Here is a 20827-nt window from a genome sequence, read left to right as displayed (position 1 = left end):
TGTCAGCTGTTCTTCTGCCCACCAGGAGGCATGACATTCCTGCCAGCGTGCGAGAAGCCATGCGAGAAATGCAGTGCTGCTGTCAGCTACTCCAAGATACTGTCACCGAAAATTGTCGCTTATACAAGGCAGCGCAATGCACTGGCCAATCAACAGTCCACAAATATTGCTGCGCGATTCCGCATGCAAACTGTGTGGGGTCTGATGTGGGGATTCTCACACCGTACTCTTGGGACAAAGGAACAACAACACAGTAGTGCAAACAATCACAAGGGCATTTATTGCACCTTTCATACATCAATGCCTGCTAGCCGAGTTGCTATCCACAAAACATGCCGATGGGCGCGCGACAAATCTAGAAGTCCGACTCACCGCGTCCTCGCGAGCGAATATGTTCGCCCCATGCTGGATCCCAACGCCTGGTCGTTCGCGTGTATAGTCACGCGAATCGTGGCGCGTTCGAAGGCGGCCACGCGAGGCGGTCTCGCAGATGCATCGGTCGCCGCGGGCACGGAATGTCCGCGCTGTTCGGCGACCCGCCGGGGAAGCGTTGCTGCCGCACGTGCAGCACGACTGTCCCGCTTCCTGTCTCGAACCCAAGAGAGCAAGCGCCTTCCTTTCGGCGCCCAAGTAACCTCGTGGCGTTAGCCGCGCAACACTCGCGCCATCTCTCGGACTGCGTTTCAACCACATCGACCGCGCTGACGTCACGCAGGCCAAGCGGCAAAGCGGGATTACAGGAGACGCGCTATGCGGGAAAAACACCAGGGGAGGCGCGAGGGTCGCGCATCCCCACAACTGCCATCAAGAACTACCACCTCTCTTGTGTCTACTACGCTTCATCGCCAACCAATCGTGAAAAGACGCGTTCGTTTTTTCATTATATGTCAGGAGCACCCAACAACGCTGCAACGTAAAACTGACGTAGACCGGAACTACTGGAAGGCGTCATTCATTTTCCGGTCTTGCTAAAACACCCAATCAACATGCACCGAGGTGTGGCCAAGGCGAAACTACCACTCCATTCCCTCAGCTAGTACTTTTCCTAATTAACTTGAACACATCTTGTATACAGAAATTATTAACTACTAGGATTTCAAGTTGATGCTACCTTCCTGGATTTCTCAAAGGTTTTCGATCGCGTTGCTCACCATAAACTAATACTGAAGCTAATGAGCTTTAACATAAACCCAACCGTTATTGGATGGATTAAGGATTTCCTCTCATCCAGAGTAGAATACACATGTGTTAACCACACAAACTTCTCTTCTGCCAAAGTAACCTCCAGTATTCCACAGGGCAGCGTTCTTGGCACATTACTTTTCTTAATCTACATTAATCACTTACCTAACTGTATGTCTTCTCACATCAGACTTTTTGCCAATAACTGCGTGATATCGAGTGATTCAAATCCTCGTGATTCAAATCCTATACTGAGACTCAAAAATATTGTAGTTCTCAGTATAGCTTCACCGTGTCAAGGTCAGCATTTGACCTGGTTGAAGTTGCCTCTTCCTTGGACGACATGCTCTTCTGAGTCTGAGCTTGGCCCGTATTTGGATTTGGAAGAGCTGTAGCTCAATAGTTGAAGGTGCTGCATAAGCAGCCATCTCAAAGTGATCACGCGACCGTGTTAAAGAAAGGAGCGCCTTCGTTTATTTGGACCCAACAAGGCAATGCAAAGAGAGCAACAGATGAAACAGGGAGCAACAGACAAAAGAGATATGATAGAGGGCAGAGCCAATTAGAGAAAGCACACTGACAAAAGGGAGTACACTTGTTGCTAGAAAGGGGAAGTGCAGTAGTGATGATACCGGGAGACAAAAAACAAACAAACAAGGAACTTATATAAATATGATTGCAGAAACTCTTGGTGCTGTGGCGCCACAGCACCAATATTTGAACAGGGAATCACCACCGTAGTGGTGTACAAAGTCCAAGACGCACCCCTCCCACATGCAGGCATGCAAGCTCCGTTAGGTGCAATCACACCCATGCAGGGGCGCGCGCATTCTGCAGCCTCTAACAAAAGCCTAGACTGAACAAGCCCAGAGATAGCAGAAAATATGCTTCTAGAAATATACAGCAGATGGTGGAACTACTTCAGAGCTCGCCAGCTTCCTGGTTGTACACACATACAGGTAAACAAAGTGGAGAATGTATCAGTGACATGGCGGGACAAAAATGCGGAAGCATGCTGGTATGTAAGCGCCACTGAAAGGGTTAAATAACGCAAAGTCTGCCTCCTGATTCACTGTAAAAAATTTTTTGTTTATTTTGCATGGTGTTTCATTCACTGAATGCTGTGTTAACGAAATATGTTTGTCATGCTTTCACAGACAGAGCCTCTCCAGGCTGCCGAAAGCCTCCTTGTGCAGATGCACTTGCCACCGGCTGTTCCTCCTGCTGAGCTTATCGTCAACAGTGACACAAGCCTTGCGCCTACAGTGCCATCATCTCCCCAACCTGACACTGTCTCCCTAGACACGTCAGACATAGATAGTTCAAGCTCATATGCTATGTGTTGTATTGATGGAGAGGAATTCCAAGTGCAGGTCAGTCTCATCATCAGCAGCATTGTACTTTAAGTCCACTGCAGACAAAAGCCTCCTCAAGCAATCTCCTGTTATCCCTGTCTTAATCTGTCAGCTGACTCCATACCATGCCTGCAAATTTTCTAATTTCATTCCCTTCCTTTGTCGGCCATGTTTTCCTTCCCTTGACAGTCCCTCTGTTACTTTATATCAACTATGCCTGTTTGCTCTCTAGTGCACACTGTCCTCTTTCTAATAAGTTCGGCGAAAGCCTGCAAGATGGACGAAAGTTCACGAAGGGAAAAATTGTTGTCCACCTTACTGTAGCATGAAGCTACAAAGGATCCATTGTAGTCCTGGTCTGGGCCGAATCACTCTGGTCTGATATTTGAACCCAGGAGTAATGCCTGGTGAGGCATTGATTCTGGGCTCGAGTGCCAGGATGCTTTCAACTGTGAAGCTTTCTATTCCTTTGTAGCTTTGTGCTGATGAGAAATTTTACCTTTCGAGTGCATGAACCATGGTATCCTGGTAAAAAAAAAAAGAAAAAAAAGGCCTGCTACAGCCAATGTGGTGTGCTTTTTTTTTATTATTGAAGCTTATAGGGTACCATTACCTCCCTAGCAGAAAATTCCAATAGAAAAATCAATAGCCTGTTAGATTAATGAACAAATTGAACATGTTGGTACTGTAGGTGTATTGGTGCTATAGGTGCATAGTCATCTCCACCGGCTGGATCCTACATTGAAGCTGCAGATTCCGTGATGCAACTTTACTATGCCGCCTTTGGTTAGGGGTGGCTTTTACGAAAGCCTACTTATTCCTTATTGGAATGTCCGACAGACCGATCTGCGACTCATGCAACTCTGAAGAGACGATCGAGCATGTGTTGCGTTTTTGTGATCTCTATGACATCAAATGTGACATTCTTTGAAGTGTGTTAAACCAGTTAGACAGCAGACCATTTTAAGAGACTTAAGATTCTTGGACCATGGCCCTATGTGTTGCAGGCTTACAAATCGACGCAGGCATTGCTGCAATTCATCAAATCGACTGGCCTTAGTGACCAATTATGTATAGGCGTGAAGTGAGGGACAACTGCACATGTTCACACTGAAAGTACCTTTTTCCCTACATGTCCTTTCATTCTTTTCATCCCTTAAACCCCTTCGCCCTCGTAGGGTAGCAAGCCGCACAGTAATCTGGTTGACCTCCCTACCTTCCTTCTTTTCCTCCTCCTTGCCCTATAAGTGCATTGGTCATTCAGGCATATCAGTCATATTGGTCCTACAGGTGTATTGGTTCAATCGGCCTATTACGTAGTCCTATAGGCATATTGGTCCAATGGGCTAGCTTGCTAAACCAATAGTTGCATCGCAAGTCAACCGTGCGCCACACTTGCTAGCATGGTAGGTACGTTTACACTACAATAAAGATTAGAGTACTTTATTCGCAATGTGTGGAGCGATGGGGCTTACGTTAGATATGCGGTAAAATAGCTCAAGAAGAAGGTTAGTAACTTCTCACACAGGATTGAAACAGCTTCGGATGTTTCCACAGAGACAGCAAGAAATAAATAAAAAGTACGGGTATGCGAATACCAAATAGTAGATTTCAAATCGAATATTGAATCTATTTGAAAAAAAAAAAATAAGAAGAACCCGAATATCGAATCAAATATCGAATATCAGAATATTTACCACAAACTATTACGCTTCCAAATTTTGTGCTAAAAAAGTGCTGCACGTACTCAGGAAGCTGATCACATTACTCAACAAGAATATTGTTAAATGTCAGTAACTTGGGTACTTACAAATCGAGATGTGCAGTATGCTTTACTCTTATTAAAGGGAGCACCAAATTAGTTGGCAAGCACTGATAACAACTTCATATATATATATGAAGGTATGGGAAATATTTTTGTCGATATAATGTCTGTCAAATAGAACAAGGTGCTTTTTCCCTATGAAGCTGAAGAAATAACAATCTTGTCCTAAATGCCAATGTGGTTTCCAGTTTAATAGTGGGCCCTACTGTGGTTAATGGCATTCTTCTGATGCTTAGAAACTACTGGTTACCAGTTTTCTTCTAGAAAACACGAGGCTTTTTCCCTGTTTATGGCAGGTGCTTTCTGTGGGTTATCGTCAGCTCGTTAAGGCCAATCTGCACGACAGACAAAAGTGGGGAATGTGCATCACGTCCCTCCGCACCGCTCCGTGCGGTCATTGGTGCCGACGTTAGAGTTCTCAAATCGGGAGGCCCACGACAAGTTTGAGCAATTCCCCCTTCCCTTTATTTTTTTCTTTGTACGCATTCATCTGTCGTCTGTATAAATGTGTCTGCAACCAGGGGGAGGCGCACTGTCACATATTTTCGAGCCCGCCATGTAAATCCAAAGCTAGTCTTATGATGGGTCACTGCAAGCTACGAAAAGAGACCATTGTGCGCCTGGCTCACAATGGTCTCTTTTTTGGACAATGGTCTCTAATGGGACTTTTCTTTTTTTAGGTCACTGCAACACACAGACTGACTGTTTCACAGACCGACCGTTTGCCGTGACCTAAAGAAAGAAAAGTCCTTTGCAGTAGCCCACACCTCATTCTTTCACACAGAAATGTAACTTTCTTTCATTTTGAAAAAGCAGATTTACTCCCAATGCACTAAAGTTCCGATTAATAAAAAAAAGTCACAGTTTCGCCTGAAAGGCGAAGCCTCCATTGCGAGAGCAAATTAGTAGACAGTTATACGAAAAGTAAGGATAGTAGTTTTATCGGCCATATAAACTTTTAATCATTCGCTCACCAGCTGCATTAACAAGCATGGTGTCACGTGCGCACAAGCAAACACAAACATGTCTCACTCAGTGACTGCGGAAACTATCAAAATGCTGGAGTGCAGAAGCAGGAAAATACATTAAAAAAACCTTTTGTAGTGATTCTACAATTCACAGACTGATCGTGGCGTCCGCCATTTGTGCACATCGGCACGTTGGCATCTTGGGGGCCACTGAGCGGCGCGCCCGATTCTTTGCCATGCCTCCAGCTGGCGCTCGCCTCTACCTCATCACGGCCCGCGCAAGAGGCTGTGTTTCTACCACAAAATCCGCCTTCATGCATAGCGTTTGCGGCCAATATTTCCTGGCAAATATTACGGTTACTTATGCTCCAGTTGCCGGGAGATGTGAGAAGTACTCGGGGATCTTTGAATGTTAGTTATCACGTTCTGCTCCTAAAGGCGAAGCTTAAGCGTCCTCCAAATATTTTTTCATTGCAGCATCGTGATGAACTAGACGTGTCTTCTCAGTTGGCACTTCCATGCCGATAGAGAAAACACAGAAAGCAGGAGACCTACTACAGCACATGGAGGAAGCTACGGCAGCTAGGCTTGAAGCGCGTACGAGGTGGCCACTTTGAAATGCCCATGGTGATATGGTAACGCAGATTTAGAGTCATACTCGAGTCTAATGTGCAAGCAATTTTTGGGCCCGTTTTATCGGGAAAAATTTGCACATTAGATTCGAGTAAATACGGTAGTTACCGACACCTGACAGCATGCCTCCAATCAGGTCTAACATGCTAGACAGTGTGGCCAGTGATGTGGCCGTGATGAAAATTTGCCGCTGGCCGATGTAATAACGGTCCACAAACTTTCGTGGGAAGCTCGTCGCTAATGTTTCTATGGATGGCTCATCACTGGTCAGTCGTAATATCATGCATGCAGGTTAGACTGACAGCCATTGAAGCAGTGTTCAGATCCGCGATCGACCAGCTGGCAACTACCATCGGCACATGTGCCAAGTTCGTCTGTGCTCACATATGAGTAGAAAGCTGCGAACTGCGCAAGTCTGCATGCATGAACACTGAACTTGCATATCCGATACGATCAGCATGCCTTCCGGTGGCTAAAGCTCCTGCTATGTCTCAAATCTGAGACAGCAGTATTCGTAAATAAATAAATAAATAAATAAATAATAATAATAATAATAATAATAATAATAATAATAATAATAATAATAATAATAATAATAATAATGGGCCTGGTCTTCACACCTGCTCCCGTGCATTACAAGGTTTGTCCATAAAGTAATGAGACTGCCTGCCACACGGCGCCGCAGTCACCAGTAGCGCGCTCCTTGGAGGTAAGATTTTTGGTGGGGTTCTAAGCTATGTCATGCACTGGGTGGCAGTTGCATCCAAGCTCTTAATGCAGTGAGGATCTGAAGTGGTGCAAAAGGTGTCTTCAAGCTTTTGTCACCACAGAAAACATAAAAATGGAGTGTTCGCTGGAGCAGCGGTACATGGTGAAATTTCAGAGATTGCGCCAGATTAATCGGCGAAGACCTCAACATGTGCTAAACAGTGGTTCGCAAAATTATTTCTGAAGATTTGAACATGTGGAAGGTTTGTTCAGAATTGGTGCCAAGAGTGTTGAGTGATAAAAAAATAACGAGTTGGTGTCTCCCGTGAGCTGTTCGTGCAGTTAGAAAGTGAATAGGACAGGCGACGAATCATGGGTGTTCCAGGACGATCCCAAAACCAAGCGCCAAAGTTAGCAGTGGCACGCTTTCCGAACTCCCCGTGCCCCAAGAAAGTGAAAATGTTAAAGTCCAAAGTCAAGACAATGTTCATTGTCTTTTTTGACGAGTGTGGAGTGGTTCACAAAGAATTTGTACCTCCAGGACGCACCGTCAAAACCGTGCTCTACAACAGTCCATGAGCACATTCACAGAGCCGTCAAATGGAAATTACTGTAGATTGCTGATCGTTGGAAGCTCCACCACCACAACACTCCAGCCCATGCCGCCTTTGTTGTGACCACGTACCTGTCCTGGATAGGGGTTGCAACCTTGCCACAGCCACTGTACAGCCACGATGTGAGCCCAGCAGACTTTTTCCTGTTCTCAAAGCTCAAGAGAAGCCTGAAAGTCATCATTTCGACAATCCCGCCATCCCGCCATCCAACGGGCTGTCACAGAGTCTCTGAAAGTGGTTACAGCAGCCGACTTCCGAGGAACCTTCGCATTGTGGGAACCGCGTTGGCAACGGTGTATTAGCGCCCGAGGCAGCTATTTTAAAGAATTCTGTTCACCAGACCCAGTCTCATTACTTTATGGACAAACCCCGTACATAAGCGCTGCTTTTGTTGTTCCCTCCTTTGCTTCCTGTTAATTTTTTAGGTAAGTCTGGTTGCCACGGTCAAACATTGTACTGATAGATATAGCTCGCCGTGGGAACGCTGCGCGCACCATGGCCGGGTCACTCACTATGCGCACCGATTATTGAAAAAAACTGAATATTCGAGAAATTGAATTATTCAAATGTTTGAGTATTCGAGTATTTGCACAGCCCTAATGAAAAGCACACAGCTGCTTGAACTGCTTGAACCGCAGGAACTATCACTAGCACACTTCGCAGTATCGCTGCAGACTATGGGTGTGCAAATAGTGAAACTTTCTGAACAAATCAAATACGAATGTTAGAAAAAAGCTGGCTTCCAGTACTGAATACTTTATCACTTCCAAATAAAGTAAAATTTAATAATTCGCTTGTACGTTGGCAACAAAAGGCTTAATTGTATATGTTATATTATGCATCTAATATCGTTGTCAACTGGTCTTTAGTTCATTTGAAAAGCTTGTAAATGAGAACAAAGGAACTGTGACTGTATCTGGCACAATGTGATAATGACACTAATTCAACAACCAAAAAAGTCAGCGTATGCACATAAAGCTTTAGTGTTAATTGAAGCAGCGAAGCACATTGCCGTACAGTTGTGCACATCATTTTAAAGGGATCCAAGCATTGTTACATTACCCTACTGATGTCAGCTCATCCTTTGTATTTTCGTAAAAGTCACTTAAGTCACACCAAAATATTGCTTATCACAGCATGTACTGTATCGATACTCCAGGCAAACTTCCATAGTAATAGAGAGGCAGTAAGCGAATTCAAAGCGGATCCAATGGTCAGTTGGCATGCATTTCATGCTTTCACAGGCAACATTGTTGCAGTTGTTAGGCCTAGGTCGTGCCGGCTCTACTTCACTATGGCTAACACTTCACGTTGTGTTCCCCATACCAGCGCTCTTGTGTGATGATGGAGTGCAGACAACAATTGCGGATCGGTGGCACAAATCCCAGCAAACATTACAGTGAAAACACAGGGGCAAAAAAAGTTTCAAAAGACTGAGTAGATGCAGTGACCACAACTAGCATTTGTTGATTGGTGGGACCTGTCATGATGGAACATTGACGAATTCACGGAGAGTTTCAAAAGCCCCAATCACCTAGTTGCACTCATGCATTGATTAGGGTGATTTAGCATAGCAGAAATGTGTTGTTGGAATGCCAGCGACACAACTGTGCATATGTGAGCTTCGCTGGCACGCTGAAATCAAGGGGACTACCATCGGATCAAGTTGGTCGTATACATAACTTCTACATTCTCACCGTGCGAGTTTCATAACCACCACCACTCTATCGCATGCTTTTCAGAGCGGCACAATAATATATTTTGGGAATTTGCGCTGTTGGGTGGTTTTCCAGTGGCATCATTTTTATGTTCAACGTCTCTATCGGTCCAGCAGGAAACAAATCGGTAACAAATAGATCGTATCATTATACTCCTATTGGTCCTAAAAGCAACAAATAGTTGTCACAAATGGAAACCTGTTGGTGCCAAAACAAACCTATTTGTTCTATAGGTAGCAAGTAGAGTTCACTTATTGAACTTTATTGGTGCCAATACAGATCTATTGATCCTATGGGTTTGTATTGGTCCTATGGGTATCCACTAGCTGTCACCTGTTGGTGCCAATGCAAACTCTTTTGGCCGTTTAGCTGAGAAACAGATGTCGTCTATTGGACCCTAGTGATACCGATAGAATCCAAATTAAGGCCATAGAGTTCCAGTAAGCTAGAACTCATGGGACTGCTCTATCAGACCAATATAAAATCGTATTGCTGGGGCAAGGAAAAGACATCTACACATTAGTAAATGACACTTGAAAGCATGCAGTATGGTGATTAGCTTTGTACTAATGTGCAGCCTGGTTGATTTCTCAATAACTGCAAAAATTCCTGCTTTCTACATGAACACTTGAAGCTGGTTTATTTTGCCACTAAATCTGTGCAACATAATTTGGGGATTATGCCTAACTGGCTGATTGTTTGCACCATGCTTGGAAACTTAGGGATGATAGGTATTAATATGCATCAGCTGTGTTTTTTATGTCAAGAATTATTTCTGAGAAATTAACAGGCTTGGGTAGCAAATATAATTGTAGCTTCAAATAAGTTGCTGACTGCAAAATCTGAAGGCACTACTTGTTGGAGAACAGGATCATTCTTTATAGTTGTCAGCAAGGAAACGTGCATTATTTCTTCGTGTTGTGACCACGTACCTGTGCATTACATCTTCGTGTTACATCCTACACAAAAATGCCTTCATTATTCAGTTAAACTTCTATATTACGAACTTAAATATAACGAAATTCTCAATATAACAAAGTATTAACTTTTTGCAACTGCTTGTTCAAGGAACACCATGTATATTGAACCTCAATATAACAAAGTGTGTTTATATGCGATTTCATTGCAACAAAATTTCACTCCCGCTGTGAAGGAATACAAATGGTTGAAGTACATGTGGTTGCTTGCATAGGCACCTCTTAAATTGTGCACCCTGTGACTGAGAGTGACCACCGTAGCGGAGCAGCATCATGTTCCCTATAAAGCCGAAGTGCAATAAGATCGTATCGCGTGCCCTGTGCTGTATGCTTTAGGTGCGAGTGAAAACATGCGAGAGTGAGCCAAGAAGGATGCTGCCTTGATGAGCGCTGTCTTTCTGTGCTAACAAGGAGAAAGGGGTGGAGGGTAGCGAGCTCACAGCAACGCATTCAAGCACACGCGAAGGTGGGGAAAGGAATGAGGGCAGGTTGGCGTGCTTCTCCTTTTCTAACGCAGTGGTAGCTGCACATGGCTGTCAGCGTGACTGAGTGTATGCACAGCTCGCACACCCTGCTTTAGAAGTATTCGACCACATGTGCAAATTTAAGACTGGGTGAGCTGAGATGGTGTGGCATCGTACGCAGTCTTCCCACGCATTTGGTGTTGAAGGTCACGTAATCTCAAGTTTCAGAGACGTGTTGAAGTGAAAGGCAAGTGAAGCATTTGCTCCCCACTGCAAGCACTGTTTATGATAGTGTGGTGCCACAGCTGGTGACATTGTGGCATGACAAGTGTGGCTTTGCTTTGTACCCCTGGTGGGAAGAAATCGTCAACACGGCATGAAATTGTATCTTTCATTCTTTCATCGCTGACTCTAAAATTCAACAAAATGATTTCTTTTTCTCATTCAGATTTTCTTTCGTTGACTGCCCAATAATTCAGATAGCTTTGCGGCTCCTCCCATGTGAAAAATATCAATTTGGGAATGTACTTATTTGCATAAAAGGTTGAACTTCAATATAATGAAATTTTGATATAACGAAGCAAATTGCCAACTTTACTGACCTTGTTATGTCAAGGTTTGTTGTAATTGATATTTATTATAAGCATATTGTTACGCTAAAGCTACAGGAAGAACGGAGGAATAGGAGAATGAAGTGCACTTGTCTTTGCAGTGGCTTGGTGTCGGCGTGGCACCTTTTCATCAATTCATCTTTAAATAAACGCGCCCCGTCGTAACAGTTTTGTTGGAGGTGCGGGGTAAAACAACGACGCCCCCGAAGAATGATGATGAACCGCCAGCAGAAGCGCAATCCGTAGAGCGGCGCCGAATTGCCGGTCTGCCACCACAGATGGCTTCTGACGACGACAACCCGCCACCTTCTTCCAGCTACTCACGGTAGCCCTACATCGAACCACGAACCTTCGCCGGAAAAGCCGGGGAAGATGTGGATGGATGGCTCAGCTTTTACCAACGCACAAGTCGGTTCAGTGGCTGGAATGCCACTGCCCATCTTAACAAGGTTGCCTTGTTCCTCAAAGGGAACCATTTCGGTGTGGCTTAAAAACCATGAAGAAAGCATGACGACATATGAAAAGTTCGTAGACGAAATCTGGAAGTGCTTCGGAGATTCGGCAGCTAAAAAGAAGCGTGCATAGCAAACCCTAATGCAGTGAGCCCAAGTTACTGGCGAAACCTGCACGACATACGTCCAGGAAGTGCTGAAGTTGTGCAAGGCGCTGGAGCCTCAGATGACAGAAGAGGACAAAGTTGGTCATCTTTTAAAAAGGATCGCCGAGGACGTGTGCCAGTTCCTCATAGGAAAAGACAGTCTGGACTCCGTAAGTGACGTCATTCGGCACTGCTGTACACTTGAAGCCTTGAAAGCTCAGCATGGCATACCGAAGTTCTGCCGCCTGGCCAACATAACTAATGTCGCCAGTGTTGACGCGGTCCCAGCTCCATCCGACCTTGCATCAGTTATTCAGCAAGTGGTGCGCGAAGAGCTTGACCAACGTTAGACGGCTTCCCTCTCAACTCTGTGGGCTTGAGAGCCCTTTTCTCACTGCAACTTTGGTGAGATGTCCATCAAGGCCGCCTCCGTAGGCACCTACAACTTCGCTCCTCGTTCAAGAGCGTCAAACCCTACTATGAACGCACATCCCACTTATCAGTTCCACGATGGTTACTCACCCAGACCACCTGCAGTTTCTCAAGAGTGGGACGGCCGTGCCAGTTATCCTGCTACTGACAATTTCGGTGCGTCCCAGAACTTCGACCAACATGCTTTTGACGTATGTCGATTCCAGGCACAAAAATTTCGATAATATCTTGCCTTTTGTCGCATACGCCTACAACACTGCAAAGCATGAAACTACCGGCTACAGTCCTTTCTATCTTCTTCATGTCAGACCACTTCACAGCTTCCTTGACACCATTCTACCTTTTGTTCCTGATGCGGACTCTTATATTGCCCAGACTCTCTGCCGCGCTGAGGGAGCACACCGCATAGCTCAGCTCCATACGTTGGCATCCCAGGACCACTGCAAGATCAGCTACAGTTCACTCCATAAAAATGTGCCCTACGACAAAGGGGACATAGTATGGCTTTGGACACCACTTCGCAAGCGCGGCCTGTGCCAGAAGTTTCTGGCTCATTACACCGGGCTTTTTGTCGTCATTAATCGCCTAAGTGATGTGACCTATTCGATTGCTCGTATCGTTTCTAATGGCTACCGGTCTAAGAAGACGCAGCTTGTTCACATCGCCCGCCCGAAACGCTGTCATCCCCGTGACTCCAAGTGGACGTAACAGTTACTCGCCCAGCGGCCTTCATCTGTGAAGGGAGGAGTGTTACGCTAAAGCTACTGGAAGAACGGAGGAAGAGGAAAACGAAGTGCGCTTGTCTTTGCAGCGGGTCGTTGTCAGCGCGGCCCCTTTTCATCAATTCATCTTTAAATAAACGCACCCCATCATATCAATATATTCATCACCTACTAATAACTTTCTTTATTACACATTCCTTTGATTAGAATAATGAAAATAAGCAGCACTGGTTAGACCCATAGCCAAAGGCTAGTAGGGTGTCTAAACTAAACCATGTAAGTACAAGCAATAAATTGTGTTTACAAAGCAAACAATATATAAGAATTCCATTTTTAGTGAGTAAGAAAATAAATGCGAAAAACAAAACAAAGCATGATATGTTAATCAGTATAAAGTAATACATAACAAGAAAACAAAATGCATGATAATATAATTAACATAACCTACAACATAATGCTGCATACACTGCAACTACAATATTGTTACGCAGCCAAATTCCACCTCTACTTGTGCGGCTGCACATTTTCTGTGGTTATCGGTCACCATGCCTTGTGCTGGCTCTCCTCACTTAACTACCCCACTGGGTGATTAGGTAAATGGGCGCTACGACTCCAAGAATATTCATTTGCTGTTTCATACAAGTCTGGCCGTTCGCACAAGTACGCCAATTGCCTCTCCCATCATCCTGTCAACCGCCCTGAATATGATGCGCATGACACCGACTCTTGCGTCCTGGCCATTTCTGATCTGCACAACATCCGCACTGAACAACGGCACGATGACTGTTAACATGTTCTCATCAATTGTCTCAATTCTGGACATTCGGAGCCAACGATATGCATGTTCGTGTTCTGCGACTACATTCTCTACCGTCGCAGCTTACGCCCTGAAGAACCAGAATTTTCACTCATTGTACCAGGCCATCTCCGGACATCAGTTATTGAGCATTTGCATGGCACACCTACTGCAGTCCACCTCGGTGTTTTGCATGCTTACAACTGTATATGGCACTGCTTCTACTGGCCAGTCCTGTACCACTCTGTACACCGCTACATTGCAGCCTGTGCACCCTGTCTGCGGTGCAAAATACCTGCTATGCTACCCTATGGACACCTTCACCCCATCAAAATGCCCTCAGAAACATTCTTTCGCGTCAGTCTCTATCTTCTTGGCCATTTTTCGACATCAAAATCTGGCAATAAGTGGGTCGTTGTCGCGACTGACTACTCGACCTGGTACGAGATCACACAAGCTGTACAACTGAGGTGGCAAATTTCCTTTTACAGGACGTCTTCCTCCATCACAGCACACTTCGGCAGCTCCTCACTGATCATGGCCACACCTTCTTGTCCCAAGTAGTTGAAGACCTACTTTGCTCCTGTTCTGCCGAGCACAGGCCTTCCACCGCCTACCAGCCACAGACAAATGAAGCAGCTCAATCGTGCATTGACAGAAATGCTGTCTATTTACGTTTCTGACGACCACAGTGATAGGGGCAGCACATTACCCTTCGTCACCTTCGCCTATAATTCATCCCATCACGAGACCGCTGACTTTTCACCCTTTTACCTTCTGTTCAGCCGCCACCCTTCCTTGCCCTTTGGCACACTGCTTCCTTCCCCAACAAACACTCCCACTGAATATGCTCAAGACATCATTGTCCAGGCTCACGTGGCACGCTAGATTGCCAGCTCCCGGCTCACTGAGTCTCAGGCCACGCAGAAGATCCAGTACGCCAGGCGACATTGGGACGTTCGATTTCCTCCTGCTCCATTGTCCTCCTATGGACACCATGTCGGCTTGTCTGAAAAGCTAATGCCGCGCTATACAGGGCCCTACACGTTATTGCATCAGCTTGGTGATGTCAACTAAGAGAGCTCCGCTGGACTCGTGTCCCCATGGACGTTTGCATGTGCCCCGGCTGAAGCCTTACTTTGCCGCAAGTTCGCCTCCCTTATAGTTAGTGCCAAGGTGGCGCCTTTACAAGCGGAGATTATGTTACGGTGCAACCAAGAGTGGCACCAGTCAGAAGAAGACAATTTGACGTGTGGAGGTGGAATCGGTCTCTACAGCCATCTTGTTTATGCATTGTTGTCTCTCTTGTAAATGTTGTAAATGCATCTTTATATGTGACTTCTGCAACGTAACAATATAATATAATGCTGATACATGATAATAAAAATAAGTTATGCATGCTGATGACACAGTGGAGGAGAAAAAATATTTTGATGTATGAAATGAAAAGTAACCTATGACATAAAAGTGTGTGTGAGTGTTTAGACCGGTTCAGCTGTTTTTCACATCATATCAGGGAAAAACATGATATATTTGCTTTATTATATCCAATAACTCATTAAATTCGTATTCATTACATTTTAAGTTTGAATTTATTCCGAAAACCTGAATGTGAAACCTTGACATAGTGAAGTCCGTAAAATTGGCTCTTTACTTTGTATTGAAATTTTGTTATATTAAAATTCGAACTTATATGTAAAGAAGTACAGTTGCTGACAGATTTTGTTTTTGTTTTTCTACACAGAAGAGGCCATAAAATTTTTTCAGGTTGTCAGGCACTTGGAAAAGATTAATTTCATTGGGAAAAAAGAATTATGTTGTCCAACTTGAGAGTCGGCTGCCAGAAATGTGGCCATGTTGACAATATCGTCAAATCAGTGTTACAAAGCCAAGCCTGCAAAGCTTTTGTGGTCAGTCTGCCGCTACGACTGATGGTGTTGTCCGCGGGGGGGGCGAAGCTATGTATCATGAAGAGTGCAGGCAAAGCAGAGCAAATGTTTTGTCTGCTTCTTGCATGAGCACATCCCTGAAACTTTAGATTTCTCTGCCTCCAGTGCTAAATTCATGGGCAGACAGCGCACATCAAGCCACGGCCGTCTCGGCTCACCCTGACATTTGTGCCCACCACAGATTATCCCCAACATAAGGCGTGTGTGCCACATATGCACTCAGCTGCACCAACGCCCATGTGGCCAGGCTGGAAGATAATCGCACACTCAACTGCCTCCCACTTCCCCCCTGTCTGCTTCTTAGCATGTGTTTGATCACATTCCCACTCTTCCGAAGTTATTACAGAACATGACTGAGAGATTCTTGCTGATATGCTGCTCCATTTCAGTGGCTGTTCTTTTTCATGAGGTGTGCAATTTTAGAGGTGCGTTCGCAGCAGCCGCATGTAGGTAATTCAACCACCTGACCATCTGCATCTGTGGCAGCTTCCGTTTACTGCCCTGGTATTCCATCGTGGTGGCATGAAATTTAGTTATATTGAAATGGTGTATAAGCACATTTTGTCATATTTAAATTCAAAATACATTATGTTCTATGGACAAGTTGGAAAGAGATAAATACTTCTTTATTTCGAGAATTTTGTTGTGTCGAGGGTTAACTGTAATTATAAGCTTAAATATAGTACAGTTGACTTACGTTAGTTTGACCCTGACGGGATCGACAAAACTGATTTAATTATCGACCAGGTCTAATTAAAGAAGATGCAGAAAAAAAAATGATAAAACACACTGCCAATTCGTTTGGCACTATTTGCCCGAATCTCACATTCCCCCGAATCAAACGTACACTCGTTTTGTGTGTCCAAAGCAGAAAACTCATGTGGAAATTACATTAAAGGTCCCAAACAAATTCTAAATCTAACACGCACCTCGTTTTTTAGCAAGAAAAATTGTTGCACAATGGTGACCAGTTTAGAAAGTCAGCTTCGCTGCAATACACTTGTGTTATGCGGCAAAGCATACAAACGTTGTGAAGGTAGTTTTAGTTTTGTGTCTGACTGCACTGTACAGGCAATTTTTGGCCCAGTTTTCTTTGTAAAAAAAAGAAACGCATTAGAAACGGGTAAATAATGTAATGAAACATTGTGAGCTACGGTTATTGCTTGAAAATCTTGAGGTGGGCCGAAAACAGACATTTTCAACAAGAGATGACATGTGCTCAACACATTCACAGCCAAGCCAATCCAGCTTGACAAAGTTTGTTGGCCTGCTCATTCACACAGTGGACAACTTTGATTATTCGTCCCTGACAATCCCAGACTGTCCGAGACGCATCATATACAACAAATGTTGGCTGAAAGCACCACCTCGGGCAGTCCAGGACTTTCAGGGATGAATAATCGAAGAGGCCCTGTGGAGCCACGCGAGACCGGTAGATCAGCATGGATAAGCTGCATAGTTAGCACACCATGTTGTGTGCCACATGCTGTTCAACCAAGATGCAAGCATGGAAGGTGTTTTCTTCAAACATGTCGCTGTTTCGCTAGTTTCACGATGTTATAGACTATAGACGAAGTTGAAGTGGAAGGCAGAAACGAAAGACCATCATATTGGATCAGAAGGCAGCCATCATTAAAGCAGTCATGTCAGATGCTAAGAAGTTGTGCTACACACGCTGAAGATTCTTTTGCTGTTGTGCTAAAATTTCATTGCATACATGGCTGTGTAATGGTTCTGTGTGCTGCAAAACTGTCTTCTTCTATGCATTTTAAACTTGTGCACCCAATTGAGCATATATTAGCAGTAAAGGACAATAATGAATATAACAAAGTAATGGACGTAACAAAGTAATTTTGGCTCCCCCTTCAACATTGCTAAGAGTTTTTGCCGTATACTGACATGCATATCCCCTTCAGTCACAAATTATAATATTCTGCAGGGAAACTTTTAAACTTGCAGGTATTGATGTTTTAGGTGTCCAGATTGTGAAGAAAAAGATTAACCTCTCTAGGACCATTAATATGCAAATTCGGTTGCATCCCCATGTGGAGACATCGTGACTCAATACTAACTCTTATTTTTTGCAAGTACGCTTTGGCAGTTTACAGAAAGGAGGGAAATTATTTATTCAAGGTTTGGAGAATGGTGCATCGATGGGTTCAGAGGTTGTGATATTGGAAGAAGCAGTCCTTCTAAGCTGCTATGCACAGGAAAACTTCGCATTTCCGGCAGTGGCCCTGGTTTTCACCTCATACTTCTCTTACTTGCACCACTATGGAAACGATGACTGAACTTGTTGATGTCAATGGTCCTTCGCATCGTACCTCACACAATCCCATCATGTTTAGAACAAGTAAGTTTGGTGACTTAAAATGAGCTATTGAGGAATGACATTAAAAGAAACAATGCTAAATTGCAGTGCAGACAAAATTCTCAAACACAAAATCTACAGCCCGTGCTGCTTCTGCAAGTGCGCTTTGCTCGAACGGAATTCTATTGATCTGGCATCAAACTAGGAGTCACTGATATCCAGACAACCACTCAAGGATGTGTTATAATTGCCAGACCGACGTCGTTTGCTTGATGGTCCGGAAACTTGAGCGTCTACCCTCTGTGTACATTTAAAGATTGCTGCCACTTGAAATTAAAAGGAATACTAAAAAACTAAATAATTTTTGGACAGTGAACTAGATGGCGTAACAAGGCCAAAAGGTATTAGTAGTTTAAAATTTTTGTGAAGTGCCTATGAGTCACCGGCATGGTAAAGAAAGAGGGTGTAAGTCAATGGTGTCTCCATAGGGAGGCACGATGAAAACAGGGTCAAAACTATTCAGTAACAGAACCCTGAGTATTGAGCAACTCTTTTTCATAAAAAATAGGTATTTCTTTACATGAAACCATGTTTTTTAACTGTTCTGAGTGATTGAGGCTGCTGTAAAAGACAAATTTGAACAGCAGTGAACCAGAGCTTGCATAAAACACGGAGTTGTTCATCTTGAAACATCTTTTTCATCAGTGTTCCACTGCTTTATATCAGATAGCATTCATTACGTTTATTTATCTCTCAAATACCTAGCCACACCAGTGTGCAGCGTGAATTCTTCGATATTTGCTGAAAAAGGCAGTGAAGAAAGTCGCGTCTCCATATGGAGACACCGTGACTGATAGGGCTATTCCGCCGTGGCTTAGTGGTTATTGAGCTGTGCTACTGCACATGATGGCGCGGGTTTGATATCGCTTGTGGTGGCTGTGTTTCGATGTGGGTGACATGCAAGAGCTTGTGTACTTTAACCTTTTAATTCTTAGAAGGGACTACTGAAAAGTATTGATCTTATGAGAAGTCAAAAGGATCGTTAAGGTTTTCTTTAGGCGCATGTGTAGTGTGGGCCACTCACCTTGAGTAATGGCTTAGTAATTTTTCTTTTTAGAGGTATACTCCTTCTCATTAGATCCATACAGTGCAGCAAAATCTGTAGATCATGTCACCCAACCAGGGACGAGAGCTTAAAGAAGGGCCTCGTCGTTGTCCACTGCTTAACTCCCTTGTGTGTAATAAGGACAGATTGTAAGAGTCACTGGAGGATTAGCTGCACTATCTGTCAAACATGTGTTTTCTTGTTCAGTGGCACCACGCTCCATCACTCTAGACAGAAATGACGGGGGTTGCATGTTATATAGCTTTAGGATGTGGTTCTGCTATGCTATGGTGCACATCTTTAAAATTCCATGCATAAAAGATGCTTGCACTCTTTGTATTTGCAGGAGATCCATGACACTTCTTCTCTTGATGAGGTGGATGACCCATCTCTTGTGGCTAGTCAAATAAGTGAACACAGGGCAGAAAGTGTTATATTATCAGGTAAGCCAGCTCATTGTGCTCCGATTCTCCTTTAAAGCAAACTCCCTGTGCCTAAGCCAAATTAAATACTATAAATGAAAAACTAAATACTATAATAACCTAACTGTTCCTTTCTTCCTCAGATCCCATGCTAGCTGGAAGCCCTGGGTTGTTGGGATCTTCGTCAGACATTGACAGTGATAAATCCCACGTTGTGGATGGTCTTGATGGTGTGCCTGAAGATACTTGAGGCATTTCGTTGCTCTATTACTCAGAGCCACGGTGTTAAAATGTCTCTTACACCGTACTTACTACCTTATTTATGAGCAGCACTGGCAAACAAAATGTTGTTTTTAAAGAAAGTGCTGTGTGTGTCTATGATGCAGTTGCTCATCCTACTGCCTGCATGTGTTACACTATATACATCACAGATAAAATAGTGAGATTGTACATTTCCAAAATGTTATCACTCCTACAAAATCTTGAGTGATGCATTACAATGGAACTGATGTATCTCAGCTACCTGTTGCTTTGTCAAGTTGACATGGTCAGCTGCCTTGAAGGTAAAACTGCCATCACCTACTGCTGCCGCCTTTGTTATACTTCTTCCTATTAGAGATGGGACGTCACAGACGCTTTACACTTAGAAGACAAGAAGAACTTGTATACAAGTATTTACAGGCAGTTACATATAAGTGAAAACTTGGCAGAGCCAAAGGTGCAGAGCACCGCTCCTTTGCCTAGAACACTCATGAGAGGTAGGGAGTTCGGTTTTAAATCCTCCGTTGCTCCTCCTAAACCACCTCACAACAAATTGCAACAAGCCAGTGATCTGACTGGATCGACTGGGACTTTGCATGCACATGATCGCTTCTCTTTCTTCACATTATCCCAAACACTGCCAGAAAAAGAAAGGAACAGGAAAAACGTATGAGACCCAAAATGTTATTACTCACTGTACAGGGCGTCTACCAAACGGGGAAAACCGGGAATTCTCAGGGATTTTGAGTAGTCTGGAAAAACTCGGGGAATGTGTGCCTCTATCAGGGAAAATTAGCCGTAATTCAAAGGGTGGAAAGTCGCTGTAATGCTTGCTCAAGTAACAGACAGGAATCGTAATTATGAACGTCTTTGACGCCCTGTCGTCGGTGGAGGAGTTGCCAGTGTACACAGTCAACGACCGACTTTCCGGATTCTTCGCGGCACCACTACGTACTCCATAGAGTCAATGTATCAGAACGTCTGAAATTTCGGACGCAAGAACTCCTCGCCGTCCGATTTTCCGAACATTTTGCCGTGACCGCGCGCAGGTCCAAAACGGAATTAATCAAAGCCACCACCGCTGCCATTTTGATTACCTCGCCGCCTCGAACCGGCGCTCTCGCACGCGGATCCGCTGGCAGCCCTAGCCTCACTGCGGCAACGCTAGGCTTAGCT

General features: G+C 44.3%; 1 protein-coding gene across 5 annotated transcripts in view; it reads left to right on the top strand.

Annotated features, from left to right (window-relative positions):
* LOC135916353 (cyclin-D-binding Myb-like transcription factor 1) overlaps window positions 1-19752 on the top strand; it is an 83516-nt gene extending 63764 nt beyond the window's left edge. For 4 of the 5 annotated variants that reach the window (XM_065449712.1, XM_065449715.1, XM_065449714.1 and 1 more), the window contains exons 14-16: window positions 2340-2555; window positions 19315-19411; window positions 19534-19752. In XM_065449712.1, the coding sequence (XP_065305784.1) occupies window positions 2340-2555; window positions 19315-19411; window positions 19534-19640 (420 nt within the window). In that variant the 3' untranslated portion in view covers window positions 19641-19752. The remainder of the gene's footprint in view (window positions 1-2339; window positions 2556-19314; window positions 19412-19533) is intronic. The other variant, XM_065449716.2, reaches the window with a different exon arrangement.
* Window positions 19753-20827: the final 1075 nt, after the last annotated feature.

The sequence above is a fragment of the Dermacentor albipictus genome, chromosome 5, assembly GCF_038994185.2.
Source record: "Dermacentor albipictus isolate Rhodes 1998 colony chromosome 5, USDA_Dalb.pri_finalv2, whole genome shotgun sequence".
Classification (NCBI taxonomy): Eukaryota; Metazoa; Arthropoda; class Arachnida; order Ixodida; family Ixodidae; genus Dermacentor; species Dermacentor albipictus.
The sequence above is the reverse complement of the archived record's forward strand: the minus strand, read 5'-3'. Positions and strand labels throughout refer to the sequence as shown.